Below are 18,428 nucleotides of genomic sequence, written 5' to 3'. Positions count from 1 at the left end.
TCGCGCAGCGTTTTCGCTGCTCGATGTGACACACACACACACACACAAACGTACGTGCGTGCGTGCGCAAACTCAGAGACAGCAGCAAGATCCACATCGAGAGAGACGTGTTACACCTGTACATGTGAAATAAAGTTTCATGGAAGAGAGAGAGACAGACCGACAGACCGACGCTGTGGTTCGTCGGTTGGATCGCTTCTTCGCTTGGTTCCTCGTCAAGAGAAACAAGGGAAGAGGAGTGACACAGACGAAGATACGAGCGAGGCGGTACAAACGCATGCACATGCACAGAGAAGGGCATCAGCAACGCCCTCACTCACGTGCGCCACATCACAGACCCGGAGGAATAATTCTGAATGTGCATAGCGCGGCGGTGCATGTACGTGTACGCCAGCGAAAGAGAAGCGAAGAAGACGGGCGCGCACCCGTTGCCCAGTTTTCTGTTCCTGCAGCCTCACAGCTCCACCTCGGATGCGACAACATCACGACGCAGGGGCGGCGGCGTTGCGCTCGCAACGACGGAATCGACGCGATTTTGCATCGGCTGCTTCAGCCAGTGTTGGCGCTCAATGCCCTCCTCGATATCCACCTCCCGGAGGCTGTAGTGAGTCTGCAGCGCACACACGACTTGATGCACCACGGCGCGCTCGGCAGCTTCGCGATCGACAAGTTTCTTGCGTGCCTGTGGTTCTTGCATACGGCTTACTCCGCGCATTTCGAGCTCGGTCGGGAATGCAGCACGGTGCCGTGCTTCCTCGCCGCTGATCGTTTCGCGAATTGCCTGCTCGGCCAGCGCAAGGTTGGAGAACAGGGTCGCACCTTTCATTCGCCCACATACGCGCGCTCTACTCATGACGGCGCCGAACGCAAGTGGGAAGCACTCGACCTGTTCCTGCAAGCGCAGCAACACCACCCCAGTCCACGCCGCATCCTGCGCGTACAGAAGCTCCAAAGCGCGGCGGTAGTAATGCTCTTGCTCGACAAGAGCCGTCACCATCAGCTGGAAGCGCCGCTGCAGCGTTTTGCTCGTCGCATGTAGTGCGGCACGGGCCTCCTGCTCCAGGTCCCATACCTTACTCCGCTGGAGGGCGCGGCGCAGCCTTCGCGCACGGTGACTGGCGATCCAGCTGCGCAGGAACCGCTCAAGCGGCAACGTGCCGACGGTGAGCAGTCGATGCTCGTACTTGAACGGCTTCTCAAGGCAGACGTGAAATGCTTCGTCCTCCTCTGTCCTGATTTCGTCACCGAGGATGCTCTCCAGGAGTTCAAGCCGGTAGGCAGCCACCGCGAACGCCGGGTGTGGGGGTAGCGTGAGTGGTTTCTTGCCTTTCTGCTTCCCTTCCGCCTTGTCCGCAAGACGACAGTGCGAAAGAGATGCGCTATCAGTCGCCTCGCAGGAAGCATCCGCGTCCCCCGTATCGGACAGCATCATGGTGGATGGGGCGAACTGCGCTGTCAATGCGGTGGATACGCCTGAAGACAGGGACATGCCCATATCTGTGCTGCTAGTCAGGTGCACCGCACCGCATTCGGCGCTGCCCAAGGTATGGCGGTAGTAGGTGCGCCACGCCGCGTATGACGCCGGCAAACACCGAAGCGCCTCGCTCGTTTCCTCAGCCTCAAGTAGCTCGCGCGCTAGGCGCTCCTGGCGGGCGAGCAGGAACACCCATGTCCCGCGCTGAAAGTCTCGCGTACCGTAGCCGCCGCTCATCACCGGCGTCGCCGCCTTGGAAAGCGCCACTGCGGAAGGTTGATTGTGTTGGTGGTGGCGTGGCTGTTGGTTTAATGGCGAAAGCACCGCCATAAGACAGGGCGTAAAGGCCCCGCTTACATTTCTCTTGTCTTCGCCGTTATGCAGATTGGCGAAGGCAAGAGCTGACGCCAGCAATGTGTGCGGCTTCCGCTGCTGCATCGCTACACCGAGCAGCGGTCCACTGCCCTCCTCCAGCTGCGAAGAGAATGAGGTCGACGTAGACGGCACCACGGCAATGTCGGCGGCAGACGCGGGAAGGAGCAGCGGAATCGTCGCTACGGGGGCCCTGGCGGCGCAGTCGAACACGAAGTCGGGCTTCGCGCTGAGCGCCTCGGGAGGTTGCGTGGGCGATTCTGCTTCTGTGAGTTCTGCCGGCATCTGAGCACGAGACGGTAAAGCTACAAAGTCCAGCGTGCTCAGAGAAGCAGTCTGGTGGAGTAGTGATCGATGAATCTTCTGTGAGAGCGGCGGCGACGTGACGCCATTGCCGTTTACTTTTTCCCGCATGGGATGCAAGTCCATCGTGGCAGCAGCCATTGACGGTTCGCAGGGGACCGCCGCCACATCTACGGTGTTGCTGAGGGGTGGCAGAGGCGGTGAGCAGGGTTGCGAGGTGTGGGTAGAGGAACCCGATTTCGATGTGCCGTGCTGCGGGAACAAGATGTGCGGATTGTTGGTGAACTGCGGGTGCGCCATGCGGGGTAGCACACGGTGTACAGCGTACGACGTTTTCATGCGCTGCGGCGGCAGCGGCTGTTGAGGTGAGGGGGTGCCGCTGTCCACGCGCTCATTTCCACTGATGCTGCGCGGAGATAAGGACGCCTGGCATGCATGCCCCCAGTTCGACCGCGCTTCTTCCGCCGTGGGCCTCAGCTGCGACGGCAACAGCGACAACTGCGTCTGCGGCACCACAGGCAGCGGAAATACCAATGAGGGTGAGTCTGCTCGGACACCTTGCCCGAGGCCTGAGCCACCGCCACTGTCGCAACGGGCCGGCCCCTCCTGATCCCCACTGCAGCGCAAAAGGTGAAGCGGCGACCCTCCGTGTGGCTGTGGAAGAGCAGCATCCGTGGAAGGGGAGGTGTGAGAGGAGTATTGGTTGTACCTGCTGGAGGCGTCGCTGGCACGATCGGCCTCTGCCGGGGAGAGTGCCATCAGCATCGGCCACATGGCGGCAGTCGTCGATTTGGGAAACAGCACTCTGGAAGCTGCATAATTCCTGTGGACACCGCCTCCGTCGTCCGCCAACGGCCCCCCACAGTTGCCAATGGCAGGAAAATCGGCGCTGCTCGGCGGCAGCGAGCCATTATTGCTCCCCCTCGCCACTGCCGAGTTCGCCGTGGCCTTCGCAGATGAGGATGCGAGAGACAACGACCGTGAAGAGGGAATCGTCGCAGAAAAACGTGCCGTATTGTCGTACGCTCGGGAATCCATCCTCGGGGCTGTGCGTGCGCTCGTCAGGTGTCAAACTAGTACCAAGTTTCAGCGCAGAGTTGAGCAGCTGACGCTCTTCTCCCCTCCCCCGCGTCAAGAGACTTCACGCGGTGCCTCTCTGTACGGCCCTTACCGTCTCTTCCGCTCCCGTTCACGGGCAAAACAAAAACAAAAGAAGGGAGGAAGAGGAGGAGGGGGTGCCGAGAGGCCGTTGATGCAGACGGGCGGCGCACCAGGGAGAACACCGCGTGCGACAGCAGCGTAGAGGAGAGAGGTAGGGACGGTGGACAGCGGACGAGGCGGCATATGATGGGGTACCAGCACGACGTATATGCTATGGGAGCGAGAACCGTGGAATAAGGGGGAGGTGCATTGGCATGAGTGACCTCGCCGTTCGACAACGCGGTGTTCCGGGGTTCCGTTTGCCCCATAGAGCAAATCCGCTTGCCTTTACCCCACACAGCATACCTGCGCAGCAGGCAGACTTCTGTCCAACGACATCCTCCGCCACTCTTGCATGTGTGAGCATCTTGTGAGGAGGACGTTGTCTCTCCCTTTCAATGTGCCTGCTACACGTTTTAGTTTGCACGCCAGGGGGCATGGACCCCCCCCCCCACACACACACACACACGTCTCTCCTCTCCATTTGCACAGTGGTGAGCACAGGAGGCGCAACGGAAACAACGCATGCCGCCCAGGCACATCGATTCCACGCTCCAGACGCTGCCGCACTTGTAAACCGGCGCAAGCCAGTGATTTCCTTAGGTGGTGTCTTCTCTGAGCAAAGAGCATACAGAGAGCGAAGACCTCGTGCCGGTCAGTGACACACATGGGAAGAGAATGGGCACAGGGGCTTGTGTCTGTGTCTGTGCGTGCCTCTCCTCCCTCTCCCTCCTCCTCTGCGGAATCTATGAAGTTCAGTCGCATCTAGTGACAATAAAAAAAAAGCGTACGCACGCGCTCATGCGCAAACACAAAACTCGCGTGCTTCATAGCCACGGCCTCTCCACTGCAATCTTTCTCCTTCACCCTCCTTCACCACTCCCCATCTAGTCGCGCAGAAGAGCTCGGGTGGCTTTCGACAGGGCCTCGTTTTGATCAAGGAGCTCCTGCAGTCGGGCCTGCTGCGCCGCACCCTCGGCTACTTCGGCGTCGTAGTATGTTTGCATCGTTCGCTGTGTGTCTACCAGTCCCCATGCTGGGAAAGTGTCGCTCAAGGTGCCTTGAGACATCACGGCATCGGAGGTGAAGAGGCAGACTGGCGGAGAGCACGTCGGGCCACTAGGCAGCGGATAGTGTGGTGGCTCATACTTCACATCTGGAGCCCAAACGGCGTTGCTCAACACGGTTGCAACGCGCTCGTCGTCGTCGCCCGACGCACCGAAGGATGTGGCCAAGGAACACGACCGCAAGCTCGGCAGAAGACATGCAGACTCATCCGCAAGCGGGGGTTCCATCAGAGACACACCTGCCTCCATTGCGGAGATGCCAGCCAGTGACGCAGAAGCGTCGTCGCGGGCTGTGGTGTGTTCGAGTCTATCCACCTCCGCTGCGCTGGGGCTTTGCCTCTGATGCTGCTGCGGTTGCTCCTGCAGCGCTGTCGCATGTCTTTCGCTGGCCGAGACCCCAGCACATCCACCGTCCATGACAGCCGGTTCACGCGGGTTTAAAGCCCGCCAGTACACATATCGACGAAACGGGAGCGCGTAGGCCAAGTAGCGGTGCATCGCGTGCCCAGGGTGGCACTGCGCCGCGCGCATTGTACACCGTGTGGCGTTGCGCAGTACACACGTCGCCAGCAGCTCCTCTTCGTCCATCTCGTTCACGCCGGGGACGAGTGTAAGGAGGGTGCGATCGTCAAAGTGGGCCCGAATGGTGCCGTTGGTGAGTGCTGTGAAGGTGCCGATGCCGTCCAGCCGACTTGTCAAGTAGACAACAGAGGCAGCGGAAGCGCTACGGGAGGTGGTCGTCGCCGCGGCTGAGTGGGCTCCCTTGCGGCATGACAAGCCGTGCGCACTAAGCGACCAGCACGACGGCGAAGTCGCTGCCGGTCTGGCGCAACAGTACGCAGCGCGTCGTGGCTGGCCTGTCGATGGCCTGGCGGCGTCAGCCGCACGCTGGGCGGAGCAGTTCACCTGGGACAATTGAATGGCGACGTCCACCACAGAGGCGATGTAGCGGCCGAAGCGCAGGCGGCGCACCGCGTCGTTGGCTTCCAAAGGCGCTACTCTCTTACACGTGACACCCCTGCCCAGCGACGCAAGCGACAGCGCTCCTGCTGTTGCGCTGCAGTGCGAGTCCATGTATCCAGGGAAACGCTGCTCGCTTGACACCAACATCGCGGTGAGCGCCGCCAAGGCAGAGCACGCACACGCAGGAGTGACGGTGGCCGCGGTGCAGCCTCGTTGTAGGCCGTCCGTCAAGGACGCTGGCAAGCAGTAGAGGCTTTGAGGGTCAATGATGGCGACTGCAAGCACCTCCGGAGAGGCTGCCGCGGCTGCTGACGCTGACTGGGGCAGCACGGGAACGTGGCAGCGCAGTGGCGTGATAGTCGATGGCAGGCGCTTGTCTACTGGCGCCATCGCTGCCGCAATGTCGTGCGCCTGAAGTCGGTAAACAGCCGGCGCTGGTGCCATCGCACCAGACGATGACAAGTGAAGACGATGATGTCTAACGGTGTAGCCCTGTCCCTCGAGCGTGGTTCGCACAACACTGCCATCTTCGGCCACCCACACCACAACTTCGGTAGCCCGAAGCGGCGCCGCCGTCGAGGTGCCGCCGAGGTTTCCCTTGATGGGTGTCGCTTCAGCGGACTCCCGCAGACACCAGTACACGGCAGACGGGCTCCCCCGACTCGCGCCGCAGTGGTTCGCCTCGTACATCCAACAAAGTCGCGTTCCACGTGGGTGAAGCGCACGCATCGCGTCCACGGCGCGTGCCGTCCGCGGTGCAGCGAGGTGCGCCGCCTGCAATGCAGTCAGTCGAGAGAAACGACACGGGTTGGTGTTACGGTGCTGGTTCAGCGCACCACTCCAGCGGTGCGGCTCAGGCAAGCAGCCATGCCAGGAAGCAGAACGGCTGACATTGTCGCCGGGCTCTGTGCCTAGTGCGCCGACGCTGGTGTGAGACGGTGACGCTGGCGCCGCACTGGGGGCGCTGCTTTCCTTCTCCGCTCCAGGAAGCTCTGCGTCCAGCTCTAGCGCCAGCAGCAGCATCGTCCGCCACGCGTCTGGTGGATCACGCACTGGGAACGTCTGCTCTATGCATGTGAACAGCAGTGGCGCCGATGCAGAGCCCGGGGGAGAGACGGAGGAGGACCAGCTGGGCGAACCTGGTGACAGATGCAATGCCGCAGTGTCTCGCGCGTGAAACGACTGCGGTAGTCGCGATCCATCGCTGCGAGTCACCGGAGCTGGCCACCGCACTGTGAAGGTTTCGCGGTGCACCGCAACCGTCATACAAACACGGCGCAGAGCACACCATAGCTCGAGTACCGTGCCAACGGGCACTTCCTTGGGGAGCGCGACACTCGAATCATCGCCATACCCTGTGTGCGCAGGTGGGCTCTCTGCCACTCTCAACTCTGCCGCACGCTCCAGAGTAGTCGGAGCCGCGGCCGTGGCATCTATGAGACATGACTCTGGCCCCGGTAGAGAGTTCCGCGCCGCGCTTGGAACCACTGGCTGCCGCTGCGTAGCGGCTGAAGAAACGGGCATCCACTCGCGAACGGTGCCAAACACGACGTGTCGCCGGAACAGGTCAGCGCGCCGCTCCAGCAACAGGGTGTCGATCGGAGGCCCCGACTCTTGCCACACGCCACAAGATCCCACCATCGAATACGCCGGTGTCACCGAAGAAGCGCTAGCTGGCAACAAGGAAGGCGAGAGAAGAGGTGCAGGGATTTCTGAAGGCAGCAGCGACGCCAGCAGCCGCGGCTGTTCGCTGAGGCTGTTGAAGATTTGGAGAGCCGCCCGCACCTTACCCACGTCCCTGCTGAGCGTCCAGGCTGTAAAGCACAGTTCGCGGTTATCGTCATCATCGTCGTCGGGGTCGTCGATCGAGTCGACATATTCAACTTCTGCGGCAGCGGTTGTCGGCGACAGCCGCTGCCGCCTCTCCTCCTGCTGTCGCCGGCGGGCCGCGTGACTCACTGCCCGCTGCGTGTCGCGAGGACTAGGGTTGCTGCGCACCGCTACGAACGTGTTCATATTGTCCACAAAAGACATAATGGTGCCGTCGGCAAAGATGAACTCCGCCCCGCCGTCATCCCACGCGGAAGCGCGGACAACAGAGTCCGCCAGGGGCGACGGCCTCAGCATGGATGACCAAAAAAAAACACCGATGAACGGTAAAGAAGATGAGGTGCGCGAGGCCTGGTCTTTGTGTGGCTCCGTGCACCACACGCGCAGCGATCCCTTAGCGTTTTAGTGGCCACTACAACCGTAGCCCGTCCCTCACTTCTCAGCGGAGTAACACGAGTGCGTCTCTCTCGCGGAGCGGGGCGGGCCAAATACGATGAAGAGAACCGTAGCCAGAGTGCGAGGGACAGCGCAGCCGCGTAACGAGAGAAAAGAGAAGGACGCATGAGCAAATGACGACGTGAGAGTGATGACCGATACATACAAAGCCTACGTTTGATTGATCACGATGATGCTGGTATAGATGGAAAGCTGTGCGTCCCTGCATGCGGGTGTGCGCAGAACTCGCGATATCGACTCGGATCGCCGCACCGACACTACTACCCAACATCTCAAATTGCCCGCCTTGGTGATGGCTGCTACTTCGCTATGGATATAGTGCGCACTCCTACCTGCATACGACACGGGGCATCAGTGGAGGTTGCGAGGCGTGCGCTAGCGAAAAGGGAAGGGGTGGCACAAGACATGCACACTGCGTGCTGCCATTCAGCATTTCGCCCCTCTTCCCTTCTGGCTGCCACTCGCAGCCTTACCACGAGCAGCACAGGCCCGGCGCAGCAACACCAAAGAGACCGGTCTCTCTGCCGCGACAACTCTGCGCAGTCGTCTGTTTCTGCTTCGTTTTTGTTGTGTGTAGAAAGACTCACGTTATCATGTGCAGTAGCCGCTGCACATGCCGCCGCTACTGCTGTATATCTTTTTTTTTTGCTTTTCGCCTCATTGCTGCCGATGAGACCAATGACCTTTACCCTTCACCTCGTGCAGCTTATTTCTTGATAGCTTCTTTTTTTTTCAAGGGGGGATGCTTGTCTGCTCAGTTTGACTCATGAGGGAAGAATTGGGGAGGGTTCAGCAGTACCACCTACACGCATACGCACACGCTGCTCAAACATGATGGTGTCATTGAGTTCACATCCTCACGTTCAAGAGGCATGTTTTTTCTTGGTTGTTTGCCTTGTCTAGTGGCCGTGTTCCGTTAGCTCACGTGCGTGCACGAGAAACGAGGAGGAGGGAGAGGAGCATCTGCGTCTCATCAATATCAGAAAGAGAAAAAGAAAGGCAAACGACAGAACACCAACAACCATGAAAAATAAAAAAGTTACTTGGGGGAGAGAAAGAGCGAGGCACTTGTGTGACGCAATTAACACACGCGCGCCACTCTCTCTGCGCGCACACCCGCACCAACGCCGCGATCGAAAGACGTTGACATGAACGCACCGGCACCAACAAGACTGCTGTCTAGCGAAAAAGTCGGCACACTCACGCACAAGAGGTAAAAACAAAACGAAAGCGAGGCACCGAGGAGGAAGAGGAGGAGGAGAGGCGTTAGTTACGAGTCATGTTAATCACATACAAAGCAAGGAAAGGAACCAAGCACAGGCGCTTCTCCAAGGTCGGCCACCACCGTCATCAACCGCGGCACACGTCGAGTGTGCGAATACAGGGACAAAAAGAAAGGGTAATGACAGTGGCTCTCTGTGTGTGTAGGGGGGGATCGCCGACAACAACAAAAAAGCAAAACCGAAAGAAAAAAAAAAACAGTAAAAAGGATAGCGAACGGTGCGAACGTGTGAGCAGGCGGAACAAAACGTCAGAAAAGGCAAAAAAAAAGCAATGCAGGATGAAAAGGGCAGTGCACCGGTGCCATCGCGTACGCAGGGAGATGAGGAGAAACATAAAGAGACCGGGACAGAGGAAAGGATAGACAGGATGATGGCGCAGACTGCTGCGCGCCAAAACGTTGCCTTCATTGATGGATCTGTGGAGTGGGAAAGGGACAGCGTAAGGCGTAGGAGGCGACGGCGGCGGCGAGCTGCTACAGCCGTATTTGCGCGTGATTGCACGCCACAAGAGACTCGACAGCAATAGTCGAAAACACGCACACGCACGCACACACCAGTACATACGAGAAGGCGTGTGGAGCGACACCATTACACGCATATGTGCGGGTCCATATAGCTAGCAATACACATATACACACTCTCCTCCTCTTACGCATGCTTTTCTTTTTATCTCCGCCCGTGGTCCTAGCTCTGCCTGTGTGCCTGTGCAGACCCCTTCTACCCTTTCCATCCCTCTCACCTTCCTTCTCAGTCTACCGCCACCTTTTTTTTTTTCGTTTGGTTTGTTTTGTTGTTCTTTCTGCGCTGCTCCTCGCCTTGTGTGCTTACTTGTTGGGCACCTTCAGCACCTTGATGAGCGAGGCCAGCAGCAACACATCATCCGGCTTCAGCTCGTCTTTGAACTTCTTCACGGCATCCACGGACTGGCGAGTGATATGCGACACAATGATGTCACTGTTGTCGAACTGCCGGCCGACGGTGACACCCGACTCACCGGAGTTTATCTTCACAGCCAGGTCCATGCCAGGGGTGCCGATCTCCACTGGCCGGTTGTCGCGCTCCATCGACATCACGCGGCCAATAACGACGACGCTGTCGTCCTTCTTGCGAATCGCGCTCAGTGGCGTTCCAGGGCGCAGCTGACCACGCTCCACCGTGACTGGGATGATGATGGGGTCGGTCGAGTGGATCGACTCGGCAATCATCTTCAACTGCACCGGAAAGACCGCGACAGAGCGCAGGCGGTCCTTTTCGCGCTGCTCATACTCGTTCATGTAGCGAGTGAACTTGTCAAAGAGGTGGTAGATGATGTTCGCTTCGAAGATGTCGATGTCGTTCTTTTTCGCGATCTCGCGCGCCTCCTCGGAAACCGGCACGTCGAATGCAAGAATCACAGCGTAGCGCGGCTCGCGCCGCTTCATTGATAGCACCTGGTGCATGTGACGCTTGTAGATTGGTCCAATGGCAATGCTCGCCACAGGGATTTTCATGCCTTTCAGGAACGACAGAAGGGCTTCGAGGGCGCCGAGGGTGCTGCTCTGCACACTCACGCCGAGACCGTCGGGGTCCAGGAACTCGTTGATATTGGTTGCATCCTTCATGACCAGCTCGGCGATCTTCTCCTTGTTGTCGTTTGCGTGCACCACGAGGAGCTGGGTACCGGGGATGACGTACTCGAAGTCATTTCCGGAGATCTTCACTCCCATTGCAGCCTTGATCGACTTGTGGTGAATGTACTCGCCGCGCACACGCATCTCGCGCAGGGGCTGCGGTGTCAGCAACGACCGGATTTGCGTGAAGATGGGGCCGTTCTGACCACACAGACATATCTCGTCTCCTTCGTGCAGCTCGCCGTTGATGAGGATGACGTCGATCGTGAAGCCGTACCCCGTGATCGGCTTCACCTCCAGCACTGTACACTGCAAATCGTCCTTGTAGGTCACCTTGCCCTCCATGAACTGCTGCACGAGCTGAATCTCCAGCAAGAGCAGGTCGCACACACCCTCGCCGGTGCGGGCCGACGTCGGTACGACCGACACAACGTTGCGCACCTCTTTGTTGTTGTAGTACAGCTCCGAGTTGAGCCCCTCAGCGGAGAGCTCGTTCTTCACCTGGCACCAGCGCGTGTGGAACTCGCTGCGGACGTGCGCCTTCTGTAGTTCCAGTGACTGCTGTATGTCCATGTTCTCGTGCGGCTGCCAGTCGAACAGGCGATCCACCTTGTTCAGTGCCACAATGAATGGACACCGTTTTTCGCGCAGTAGGCGGATGGACTCGCGCGTCTGCTGCTCCAGACCATGCATGATATCCACCACCAGAATCGCAATGTCGCACAGGCTGCTGCCGCGGCTGCGCAAGTTTGTAAAGGACTCGTGACCGGGAGTGTCGATCACCAGCAGACCCGGCACGTTAAGGTTGCACTTGTGCTTCTTGATCAGCTCCGCCGTGGCAGACACGAGGGACTCGCGAGGGAAGAACGTGGCGCCAATCTGCTGCGTAATACCACCGGCCTCGCCTCCCTGTACGTTGGTAGAGCGAATGCGATCCAGCAGGCTGGTCTTACCCGTATCGACGTGGCCGAGCACACAGCAAATCGGGGAGCGCAGGTTGCTCACCTTCTCCAAAACGTGGTTTTTGGACCGAATCTCTTCTTCCATCCTCCGCTTCTCCGCCTCGCGCGTCTCCTTGCGCTCAGCACGCTCGGCACGGATGCGCTCGTTGTTCGTGTGCCGGGTGGCGCGGCGCTCATCGCGCTCCATGACGGCTTCCCAGTCGTCCTCGTCGATCTCCTCTTCCGACTCTGTCAGCTCGGTCGGCTCCCCCTCTTCCTCCTCCTCTTCTTCGGGAGGCGGCGCCGCGGCAACGACCGGCTTCGGCTTCGGCTTTGGCTTCGGCTTTGGCGCAGCGTTCTCCTCCACCTTGCGCACCTCCTCATCATGGCGAATGCGATCTACATCGGGCAATATCATGCCAGCCGCGCGCATGCGGTCGAGGGCGTCGTTCTTCCCAGCCGCCTTGCGCTCCTTGCGGGCCAGGCGCTCCTCCTCCTTCTGACGCTCGCGCTCCTTCTGGCGCTCCGCCTCCTCGAACTTGCGCTGCTCCTCAGCGAGCCTCTCCTCCTCACGGATACGGCGCTCCTCCTCTTCGGCCTCGAGGCGCAGACGCTCCTCTTCCGCCTTCTGAAGCTCCATCTTCATCTTGAGCTTCGCCAGCATGGCGTTCGGCGGCCCCTTCTTGGCCGCCGCCTTGGGGGCTCCCTTGGGTGCCTTTGGTGGCATGGCTCCTGCGGCGGGTGTGTGGTCGGATGTGAGTGTTTGAGGGCGGGAACGCAGTAGGGCTCACACACAACCAGCGAGAGTGAGAGAAACACTAAGACGGGGCTTTCAGCTGTGGTGTGATCTTCTGTCTTGCTGCTCTCTTGCGCTTTTGCTTGTTGTTGATCGCTGGCGTGTGTGGATGCGCGTCTACGAGTGGCGCTTCGTCAGAAGGGGACGGCGGCTTCTCTCGCTATCTGGACGGATGTACATGCAGACGTCGTTGTGGTGTGTCGGGTCTTAATGATTGTTTGTTGGTCGTTGTTGTCGTTGTTCTGTGTGTCTGCGACTGCGAACAAGCGAAGCAGAGGACGGAAGGAACGGAGAGAGAGAGAGCGGTGGTGCGGAGTTCTATGCGTTCAAGGCGACAATCGGGAGGTGAGCACCATGTTAGCAAGATGCGTGAAGCACAAGAGCTCAAAACAAAAACAAAAAAGGGGGAAAGAAAAGGGAACACTCCGAGAGAGAGAGATAAGGGTAAACAAAACTGATGAAAGCTTGGGTTGAGAGTAGGCGGCTCAGCCTTTTTTTTTGTCGAGGATGCTGCTACTGCTGCTGCGAGTGGGGGTGGGGAGCGGGCGAGTGTTGCCGTGGTGGTTGTAGGGTTGGTAGTTATAGCCGGCGATAGATTTGTTTGTGTAGGTGGTTTTGTGATGTGGCACGGATGCGCAGAAGAAAAGGGGAGAGAAAAAAGGGGAAGAGAGGAGGGGATGGAGTGCGAGGCATTTTAGTGCAGTTTGGCTTTGCGACATAGAGGGCATGCACGACATGAAGGATCTCTCCCATCGGTTCATGCTGGCGGGTATGCGTCTAAGTCGATTACTGTACAGAAGCTTCTACGTGTGCGAGCGTGCATGCACGGATAAGGAGGAGTTTCAAGATGGAGACCTGTCCCCGCCGTCCCGCACACAGAGAGACGCGCCCCGGCATGTTTAGTGCTTCTCAATCAGCTTCTCAACATCGGGCGATCCATGAAAGAACATGAACTTACACCTTGCGCCAAGAGATTGACCCACGCACACACACAGACACACACTAAGCCCCCTCCCCTACAGACAAGAGTGCCACTGGTGGCTTAACAGAAAACGAACAAACCACAGAACAAAAAGCGCACACAAAGTACAAACACATCAACACACACGCCTTGCTCTCTCTTTCCCTCTAGCCACGGAAAGAAAAATGACCTTCAACCACACACACACACACATGCTAGCCCGATAAAAATACGGCGGGTATCTGTACGTGAGCCGCACACGCAGCAAGTGACCCTTCAGGTTTGTGCGTGCGTGTGTGCGTGATCGTTGAGGCGGAGGGTGAGCAGCGGCGGCCCTCTTTGGCTGCTCTTCCATGGGCCGAGTCTCAGCTTAGAGGCATCCGCTTTCTTCCCCGTTTCTCCTCCTCTTCCCCTATGCTACCCAATGCCGGACAGACGCACTCCCTGACTCGCGCCTAGGCAGACACGTGCATCGCTATGCGCCCCCTCCCCCTAGCAACAACAACAACGTCAGCAGAGAAGCGATAAGAGCTTAGAAAGAAAACCACTGCAAACGCACGAGGAGAAGGTGTCGCGGTATCACGAAGGAAGAGAATGAGGTGGGAAGGCAATGCAGCGGAAGGGGGAGGTGCAAACACAAGGCAAGAGGACAACCGCATGCACAACAGTAGGCAAGCTAACAAAGAAAAAAAGAGAAAGAGCAAACTACATTCTGTGACGGCTCTAACGAGAGAGGGAGAGAAATAAAGGAACACCTGTGACGAGGGGTAACTGCAGCACATCGTCGTCTCTTCCTAGGACTGCAAGAACAAGGCCATGGAAAGGTGAGGAATGGAAACCCGCCTGTCCTCACCCCCCCCCCTCAGCGAAGCCTCTCACGTCCTCCCGCTGCATGTCTCGCTGTCCCCTCTATCCAGCTATAGAAGCAAAGAGCAACGGAAAGCCACGGTCACCTTAGTAGGAGGCTGCGGCTGTCATTGTGTGAGACAGGAACTCCTCCATGCCCGGCTCCAGCTCCCTTGCCAGCAGATTGCCGTAGTCCCACAGCTCCGCCGACAGGGCCGCGACATCGACACGCTCCGCTTTCTGAGGGAGCACCACAATCCACTCGTACTCGAGCCGTTCACCCTCGTCGCCAGCCTTGGTGATGATAAGCGGAGTACGTCGTGTCTCCACGAGCTGCAGCGTCACGCCAGCCTGCGTCCGCATCGCCCACTTTCGGATAACGCGCTCGCAGCAGTAGCAGACTTCGCCAAGCTCCGGCGAGAGCACCGACTGGACCGAGTCTCGAGTGCTGCGAAGAATGTCCGTCTCAAGGTACGCGTCCACAATACGCTTCTTGATCGGATGACGCGCACGCACGAGAAAGCGCAGATCCGGCATTTGAGAGCGCACGTAGTGCGTGACGAGAAACCTGTCCCACGGCCGGTTCATCTTTGTGCACTGCAGCTGCGCGTTCAGCTCCCCATCGAGCAGCTCACTAGAACGACGGATGCTGATCTTGTAGCTTGTCGTCGCATCCTGCACTAGCTTCATCCCAAGTCGCTCCGCCAGCGCCTCCATCGCTTCCGCGTTGGAGGCGGAGGCGATGGCGAACCACACGTACGGGTGGTAGGCGTAGAGGTGCCGCTGCAGCGTCCACAGAGGGAGCGTGTTGCGGTTCTGTTTTGCAATGGTGCGATAGAAAATGACGCGGCCGGCACCGATGTTCAGCTCGCCGTTCATGTTGGTGTTCCACAGGTTGGCGAGGCACCACTCAAGGCCGCGACGGAAGTGCTGCTCGTTCGCCTTGTCCACATTCACTTTTGAGACAAGGTAGGCAATTTTGTTCTTGCTTTGCCCAGGAAACTTGGACGGGTCCAACGCTGTCAGACCGACATCGGCGGAGAGGTCGCTGTGAAGTAGCTGGTAGGCGCGCGGCACAAGCGGCTCGTACCGTTCGCCCATGCGCAGCGGGTTGAACTCCATGTAGTCAATGTGGCGCCGCTCCTCAAAGCCGGGCTCGGCCCCCCAGTCACCGTACTCGTCCGCCTCGTCGAGCGTTTCCTCGACACGGTCGGAGCCGGTCATGGTCACTGTCGCACCAGCGTCCTGCGGCACCGTGATGCTTGCCTGCTCCGCTGACAGTACCTCCTCCACTTGGCGCACAAGAGTGCTTTTCTTCGCCTGAGGGTCGATCACGAACGTGCTGCTGCCGCCAGCGCGCTGCTGCTGTTGCTGCAAGTAGTACGTGAGCTCTGCCGTGGAGAGAGAGAAGAGGTTTCCCTCATTCCACAGACCCCACACGAGATCATGGGTGATGTGGCTGAAGTCCTTCTGTGGCGTGGCCGACGATTGCCAGCGGCAACTGTGCACCAACGTCGCCGTCCCACTCGCCAAGGAGGGACTATGAGGCCGCATGCTGGAGGCACGGCGATGTGGGTCGGTATGTCGGTGGATGGCGGTGCCGGCAGCGGCCGACATCAACCGGACTACAGCAGCGCTAAGGACCGGAGAGGCGCCAGTGGTGCTTGGCACCACTGCCACTTGCCGCATCTGGCGATACGCAGTCGCACGCCGCATTGCTCGACACCTCTTCTCGTGTGCTCTCGCTTTGCGGCGAAGAGGTGCAGCCAGGCAGGGACAAGTAAGGAGACGTGCCGACGCGTCCGCGTCTGCGTGTGTGTGCGTGTGTGCGTGTGTGCGTGTGTGGGCGTGGGAGGGGGGGGGGTCTTGTCCGCTCCAAAGGATCGAAAGAGGCCAGAACGAACGGTTCCCCAGCTGGGCTGGACGATATGAGGCGCCCGCGGTGGCAAGAGTGACGACGGAGAGAGAGAGAAGCAGCTGCGCTTGATGCGCGACTGCGGAACAGAGAGGCGGGAAGATGACGGATATGCAAGTAGGGAGACGGATGGAGCGAAGGGAACACTATGATTGAGCTCACAAATGCTTCTTTTTGTTGTTGTTGAGAGTAATACAAAAAAAAAAAGCAGCCTGAGAAAGGGACAGTGAACGGACGAGGGAAAGTAGGAGGCAGGCCGTCACGCAACGGAAACGTCTATAGAGACACACACACACACACACAGAGACACGCATGGATTTGTTTCGTGTCTGCACATGGACGTGTGTGTTTGTGTGTGTGTGTGTGTGTGTGCGCGCGTGCGTGTCTCACTCGCTTTTCTTTTTTTTTTCGTTATCGCCCAAAAGGCACAAAGCAAAACGCCACGTGCTGCCGTTTGTTGTGGTTTGTGTGGCACGCAATGCGAGACCAAATCCGCTATTCCCTCCTTGCTGCTTTTTTCTTCGTACTGTGATTGTTATTCTTTCTTATTTTACAAGGCCATCACAGCACACACCTTTCGTGCGTCATTGCGTGCACCCCACGCCAGCGCTCTCTACTGCTCTCGTTGGGTGAGAGGGGAACGTTTCGTTGTCTTGAGCCTCTTTCTTTTTGTGTACTTTCCCTGATCCGCTGCGTGGCTTCGCACTTTTCTTCGTCTTTTGTCGGCATCGAATCAGCTCTTTATTCCTTTTATCGCCTTACATACATATACATATATGCGTGTTTAGCTTATCTGCATCTTTCTCTAATAGAGAAGACGCCTCTAACGCTCTCCCCCCCCCGCTGTGGGCTCCTCAGCGTGAATCAGATGTGACGCCACATACAAGCACGTATTTCGGTTTCGTTTTTGAACGGCTGGGCGGACAAAAAGGTCGGTTACTCGCACAGACGTTGTTCAAGCGTGAAAGCATGGCGAGAGAGAGAGTCGTCTTGGTCATTCCTACAATGCTGGTTCAGGGTGGGGTAAGGGGAGAAGGCAAGAGAAGCACTTCAGATTTCGCGCAGCTCACTCCATGTGCATGTGCGTGTGCGTGCAGACGCACTCGAGCTAGTATACATGCGTTTGCGTGTGCCTGCAAGTGCTTGCTGTCCCCACCCGTGTAAAATGAGAAGGAGGGGGTAGAGAAACCATGAGAAGAAAACAATCACCGCGTTGACGGCGCCCCATACCATTTAGTAGCCTGCGAAGAGCGGTGCCAGAGACCTTTTGCATGTCGCCAGATAGAGGGCCAACGGACTTTGCCCTCTGCACTTGATTGCTGGCCGCTGTTTTCCATCTCGTCTACGAAAGCGCAGCGTCCGCCTTTCCCTCATCCATCGTGTCCCTCACGCGGTGGCAGGCATGATGAGGGGAGAGGGGACTGCTGGTCGGGTAGAAACAACAGAACAAAGACGATGCAGGAGAGCCAGTTCGCCTCCTACTCAACTCAAGAGGAAAAGACCCGCGACGCCACCACTAATAAATACATCCATACACACGCATACACACGCACCTATATGTCGCGGCCGTAAAGCTGCCCAAAAGAAAATAGAAGAGACCTCTACCATGGCGCGAAACACCCTTTTTTGTTTGCTTTTGAACGGCAAGAAGAGGGAGAAGGATGGGATGTCCACCGCCGAAAAAAAAAAATTGAGCCGCGCCACGAAAGCGCTGGCCAGAACTAAAGAAAAACTGAAGAGAACTAAAAAGCAGATACAAGCATATATATGTATATGTGTGTGTGTGAGTGTTTGTGTGCGTGCGCGAACCCCCAAATGAAAGAAGAGCAACTCCCCCATCTCGCCACAACCCCGTCGAAACCAGCCTTACCCTTCTTTTTCAGTGTGAAAGTAAAAGTGCGTGGCGCCGATTTTACTACTTGCCGGAGAGAAGAAGGACAACGGTGCCAGAGAAGACAAACGACGTTTCCTCCTCACACATCCTTCTGCGGCACAACCCGTAGGCTGAGACGCAGGCGTACTTTGAGTTGATCGCAAAAGGCCGAAAAAAAAAAACACGCAGACACACATACACACACACACACACAAGCACACTTAATAATAAATGAGCACGATATACGAAAAAAAAGTGTGCGCATACGCGCTTGCTTGTGCTTTCGAGAACATCACCACAGGGAGTGTAAATACACATATGCGTATATGCGCGTATGAATATACATATATACGTGCATCAAAGACAGGGGGACGAGAAGGCGATGCGACGCTTTCGTTTCTTTTTCTTTGCAGCCTGGCTTTCTAGCCGGAACACGTCAACACAGAGATGCCTACACAACCACAGCTCGCCTGCCTGTGCCGCATTAGCGGCGACGTCCTGGTTCTCTAGGGGGCGCGCCGTCCGCCGTCGAATCAGG

The 18,428-nt window shown here is 57.9% G+C and overlaps 4 protein-coding genes across 4 annotated transcripts; all 4 read right to left on the bottom strand.

The window, feature by feature from the left end:
* Nucleotides 1-454: 454 nt before the first annotated feature.
* On the bottom strand, nt 455-2,923 carry LDBPK_332900 (hypothetical protein, conserved; the record flags this gene model as incomplete). Its single annotated transcript, XM_003864066.1, has 1 exon — nt 455-2,923. One exon carries the CDS (start codon nt 2,921-2,923, stop codon nt 455-457), a length of 2,469 nt encoding a protein of 822 aa, XP_003864114.1.
* A 1,313-nt stretch (nt 2,924-4,236) lies between these two features.
* Nucleotides 4,237-7,506, bottom strand: LDBPK_332890 (hypothetical protein, conserved; the record flags this gene model as incomplete). Its single annotated transcript, XM_003864065.1, has 1 exon — nt 4,237-7,506. The coding sequence occupies one exon, from the start codon at nt 7,504-7,506 to the stop codon at nt 4,237-4,239; it is 3,270 nt and encodes a 1,089-aa protein (XP_003864113.1).
* A 2,266-nt stretch (nt 7,507-9,772) lies between these two features.
* LDBPK_332880 (translation initiation factor IF-2, putative) lies at nt 9,773-12,226 on the bottom strand (the record flags this gene model as incomplete). Its single annotated transcript, XM_003864064.1, has 1 exon — nt 9,773-12,226. The coding sequence occupies one exon, from the start codon at nt 12,224-12,226 to the stop codon at nt 9,773-9,775; it is 2,454 nt and encodes an 817-aa protein (XP_003864112.1).
* Nucleotides 12,227-14,210: 1,984 nt separating this feature from the next.
* LDBPK_332870 (hypothetical protein, conserved) lies at nt 14,211-15,719 on the bottom strand (the record flags this gene model as incomplete). The annotated part of the gene is made up of 1 exon (XM_003864063.1): nt 14,211-15,719. The coding sequence occupies one exon, from the start codon at nt 15,717-15,719 to the stop codon at nt 14,211-14,213; it is 1,509 nt and encodes a 502-aa protein (XP_003864111.1).
* Between the last annotated feature and the right edge of the window lie 2,709 nt (nt 15,720-18,428).

Source organism: Leishmania donovani, chromosome 33 (genome assembly GCF_000227135.1).
Source record: "Leishmania donovani BPK282A1 complete genome, chromosome 33".
Lineage (NCBI taxonomy): Eukaryota > Euglenozoa > Kinetoplastea > Trypanosomatida > Trypanosomatidae > Leishmania > Leishmania donovani.
This window is presented reverse-complemented; position numbering and strand designations above follow the sequence as displayed.